Raw genomic sequence first — 4,982 nt, forward strand, 5'->3', positions numbered from 1 at the left:
AAAAAATATAATATATATTTTAAGCAGTCCGACCCACGTGGCCGCGTCCCCGCGCCGAGTCCGCATCCCCACCCCCCACCAACCCCAGGAGTGCGGACCCCTTCCCCTTGGCTGCCCGCCCCCTCCCCAGAGCTCTTCCCTGGGTTCTTTTGATGTCGTTTCAGGGAAGTTTGGTACTTTTTGGTGCTCGTTGAGGGCACAGTCCCGGTGTGGGGGGTTGGTTTGGTTTTTCTTGGGGGGGGTCGCAGTGTTGGGACACACGCTCTTCTGGTGCTGAGTGAGTGCGGCCCCCGGCGACGACTGCGGGACCAATCATGGTGGCTTCATTTCTGTCTTCTGTTAATTAATGGATGTTCCAGGGAGGGGGTCATTTCCCCAACCAACCCAAAGTGATGTCCTCAGCCCCACTCAATGTCCCCAGCTGAACCCAACCCAATGTCTCCAACCACACACCATGTTCCCAGTGCAGTGCCATGCCCCCAACCCAACATCGTGTCCCCAGCCCAGCACCACATCCCCAACCCAATCCAACCCAATGTCCTCAACCCAACAGTATGACCCCAAACTAATGCAATTACCCCAACCCAATGTCCTCAACCCAACACTATGATCCCAAACTAATGCGATTACCCCAATCCAATGTCCTCAACCCAACACTATGACCCCAAACTAATGCAATGTCCCCAATCCAATGTCCTCAACCCAACACTATGACCCCAAACTAATGCAATGTCCCCAACCCAATACCATGACCCCAACTCAGAACAATGTCCTAATAAAGCACAAATGTCCCCAACCCAACATCCCCAACCCAACGCGATGTCCCAAACCCAATCCAAGACAATGCCCCAATCTAACAGTGTCCCCAACCCAATGTCCTCAACCCAACACCACGACCCCAACCCAACACCACGCCCTCAACTCACCCCAACCCAACGTCCCAACCCAACAGTGGCATGTCCCCAGCTGAACCCAGAACAACATCCCCAGTTAAGCACAATGTCCCCCCAACCCCACACCATGTCCCCAACCCAATGTGTTCTCCCCAGCACAACACAATGTCTCCAAACCAATAAAACAACCCCAGCTGATTCCAGAAGAATGTCCCCAGACCAGAGCTATGCCCCCAATCCAACACGATGTCCCCAACTCAATCCAACACAGTATCCCCAACCTAACACAACGTCCCCAATCCAACATCCCCAACCCAACATGACACCCCCAACCCAACAGTGCTGTCCCAACCCAATGCGATGTCCCTGATCAAACCCAGAACAATGTTCCCAATAAAGCACAATGTCCCCAAACCAGCAGTCCCCCAGTCTCCCCAGTCCAACCCAGTGCAATGTCCCCAGCCCAACCGAGCACCATGTCACCAATCCAATCAACACAAAGTTCCCAACAAAGCGCCATGACCCCAACCCGATGTGATGCCCCCAGCTGAACCTAGAACAATGACCTCAACCCAGTGCCATGTCCCCAGCCCAACTCCATGTTCCCAACCCAATTTGACAGCTCCAGCCCAACATGATGCTCCCAACAGAACCCAGATCAACGTCCCCAACACAACATCATGTCCCCAATACAGCATAACACCCCCAGCCCAGCACAATGTCCCCAACCCAACGTCCCCAGCTGAACCTACAACAATGTCCTCAACCCAACGTTTTATCTCCAACACAACCCAATCCCACACGATGCCCCCCATCCCAATGCGATGCCCCCAGCCCCAGCAATGCCCCCACGGTGGCCCCCAGTCCCCTGTATCTTACCTGGGAGGCAGGCACCGTGCCGGGTGCAGGCTATCGGAATAGGCGGGTGAAGTCCCGCAGAGCCCAGCAGACCTGCTTACATTCCTCCGCGCTGCAAAGGGAGGGAGCATTAGGGGAGTGGGAGAGATGCACAGAGGGATGGAGACAGACAGAGGGGTTGGAGAGATGTACCAAGTGGTTTGGGACAGATGGACCCGCTGGGGACAGACAAACCCCATGGGGATGCACAATTCAGTTAGGGATGGATGGACCCCTCAGGGTCTGATCTGTCCTCACTGGATGGACAGAGTTGTTAGGGACACACAGTCCTTCTGAGGACAGACAAATCTATTGAGGACACACAGACACACTGGGGACAGATGGAACCACTCGGACAGACAGATGGACCCACTGGGAATGTGTGGACTCACTGGGGACACACAGAGCACCTGGGAACACAGGGATGGCTTTGGCACAGAGATGCCCAGAGAGGAAAATCCCATTTGGGGATCAGTAGGAGCCTGGGTTGGGCACATATCTCCGTACAGGGTGGGACCGAAACCCACTGGGGGACTGCAGGCAGGGGACACATCAGGGGCTGGGGTCCCATGAGATATCGGGGTTTGGGCTTTGATCCCAAACTGAGGTCTGCAATTCCATCAGATATTGGGATCCAGGCTCTGATCCCAAATTGAGGTCTGGGGTCCCACCAGATACTGGAGTCCAGACTCTGGTCACTAACTGAGGGGGGGGCTGCCAGCACTAACTGGGGCCTTTGGGCTCTCACCTCGTCACCTGCTTGTGGAAATCCGTCAGCTGCTTGTGCGTCACCTGGATGGCCCCCCCTGTCGTCTCCTTTGGCAGCGCCTTCAGGGAGTTTTCCAGCCACCGACAGAAGGTCTGCGGGGAGGGGAGAGGGTGAGGGGTGGCTACTGCGCTCCCCCTGGGTCACTCTGTGTGATGGGGGAACATGGGGGCATCACAGGGACATGGATGACACAGTGATGTAGGGATATGGGGACCCAGGGACACAGGAACGTGGGAAACATGGGGACACAGAGAAGCAGGGATATAGAGACACAGGAAAGCAGGGACATAGAGATGTAAGGGACATTGCAGATGTTAAGGACACGGAGGATATAGAGACACGGGGACATAGTGACACAGGGACATGGGGCTGCAGTGACATGGAGATGGGGGGATGTGGGGACAGAGGTCCATTGAGGACTTGGGAACATGGGGCTATAGGGAACATAGGGATATAGGGACATGAAGATCTGGAGGACATGAGGGTGTGGGGACATTGATTCGGGGACATGGAGGACCTAGGAGTATAGGGACATGAGGACACAGATGTGGGGGACATGGGGACACAAAGATGCATGGAAATGGGAGACATGAGGATGCAGAGATGTGGGTCACAGGGGGATAAAGGAGCGTGGAGAAGTGGGGATGCAGGGGATACAAGGACAGGGACACGGGGATGCTGGGGACACAGGGGTTGTGAAGACAGAGGGGACATGGGGCTGTGGGGTCAAAGGGGATGGAGGGGATAGGGGGCTGTGGGGACACAGAGGACAGAGGGGACACGGTCGCTCACCGCGCGGTCGCTCTGCATGATCTCCCAGAGCACCTCAGCCACGTCGGGCAGTGTGTAGGGTGGCAGGCAGAAGCAGCAGGTGTGTAGGAGCTGCGAGACGAGCTGCTGCCCCAACTGCCGCAGCACCTGCGCAATCAGCTCCGTGCGCAGCTCGAAGTCCTCCTCGTGCTGTGGGGGGTTGGGGTTCAGCTTCACCCTTAAGCTCTCACTCGAACTCTGCAATCCTAACCCTGGCCCTAAAATCCTGAGCCTAAAGCTCTGATCTTAACCCTGACCCTAAAACCCTAAACCCAAAACCGTAACTTGAAAACCCTAACTCTAAAACCTGAATCTTAACCTTAACCCTAAAACCCTAACACCCTCAGCTTAACCCTAATCTAACCGTAAACCATAAACCTAAAACCCTGACCCTAACCCTAAGACCTTCATCTTCACACTAACCCTAAAACCCAAACCCTGAGCCTGAAACAATAAGCCCAGCCCCACAATTCTAACCCTAGCTCTAAACCTAAACCTGTGACCCCAAACCTTCACCCCCGAACCTACATTTCTAGCCCTAAATCTCCGACTCCACACCATCTCTGATGCCAACCCACCATCATACCCACATCACACCAACCCCAAATCTCCAACCTTAACCTCAACATTCAAACCCCAACCTGCATCACCTCCAACCCCAACTTCCTCTCTGACCCCAATACTACATCCAACCCAGTCCCAACCCCAAACCTACAACCCCACCAAACCCAATCCTATATCCTCTCCCAACCCAACATCCTCTCCCAATCCTACATCCTTTTTCAACCCCATGTCTTTTCCCAACCCCACAACTCCATCCCACATCCTCTTCCAATCCAACCCTATCTTCTCTCCCAACCCAACCCTACATCCTCTTCCAATCCCACATCCTCTTCCAATCCAACCCTATCTTCTCTTCCAACTCAACTCCACACCCCCTCTCAACCCCACATCCTCTCCCAACACAACCCCACATCCTCTCCCAACACAACCCCACATCCTCTTCCAATCCAACCCCACATCCTCTTCCAATCCAACCCCACATCCCCTCTCAACCTTACGTCCTCTCCCAACCCAACAGCCCCTCTCAACCCTACATCCTCTCTCAATCCAACCCTACACCCTCTCCTAACCCAACACCACATACTCTTCCAATCCCACATCCTCTTCCAATCCAACCCTACCTTCTCTTCCAACTCAACTCCATATCCTCTCCCAACCCCACACTGTCTTCCAACCCTACATCCTCTTCCAACCCAACCCCACATCCCCTCTCAACCCTACATCCTCTCCCAACTCAACCCCACATCCTCACCCGACGCCACATCCTCCCCCGTGTCCTCCTTCAACCCCAACCCCCCTCTCCGACCCCAAATCTTGTCACCCTGTCCCCTTCCCCCCCGTCCCACCCCACTCACATCGTTGGCCACCCCGGTGTGCACGAGGTCACGTAGGAACTTCATGACACTGCAGTTGGCGTCGCGGTGGTCCAGCGTGGTGGCGGCGATGGCCCATTGCAGGATAGGGATCATCACCTGGCTGCGCAGCAGCGTCACCGGGCTGCGCTGGATGAACCTGGGGACAGGGACAGTGCCAAGGGGGCGGGGGGATGG

At 55.3% G+C, this 4,982-nt stretch overlaps 1 protein-coding gene across 1 annotated transcript in view; it reads right to left on the minus strand.

Moving 5' to 3' along the window:
- Positions 1-221: 221 nt before the first annotated feature.
- The window catches only part of TNPO3 (transportin 3), a 16,248-nt gene continuing 11,487 nt past the window's right edge, over positions 222-4,982 (minus strand). Inside the window, exons 18-22 of the mRNA XM_031552557.1 lie at positions 4,788-4,944; positions 3,352-3,519; positions 2,539-2,651; positions 1,773-1,863; positions 222-336 (exon numbers count right to left, since the gene is read on the minus strand). Of these exons, the coding sequence (XP_031408417.1) occupies positions 1,803-1,863; positions 2,539-2,651; positions 3,352-3,519; positions 4,788-4,944 (499 nt within the window). The 3' untranslated portion in view covers positions 222-336; positions 1,773-1,802. The remainder of the gene's footprint in view (positions 337-1,772; positions 1,864-2,538; positions 2,652-3,351; positions 3,520-4,787; positions 4,945-4,982) is intronic.

Source organism: Meleagris gallopavo, chromosome 1, assembly GCF_000146605.3.
Source record: "Meleagris gallopavo isolate NT-WF06-2002-E0010 breed Aviagen turkey brand Nicholas breeding stock chromosome 1, Turkey_5.1, whole genome shotgun sequence".
NCBI lineage: Eukaryota > Metazoa > Chordata > Aves > Galliformes > Phasianidae > Meleagris > Meleagris gallopavo.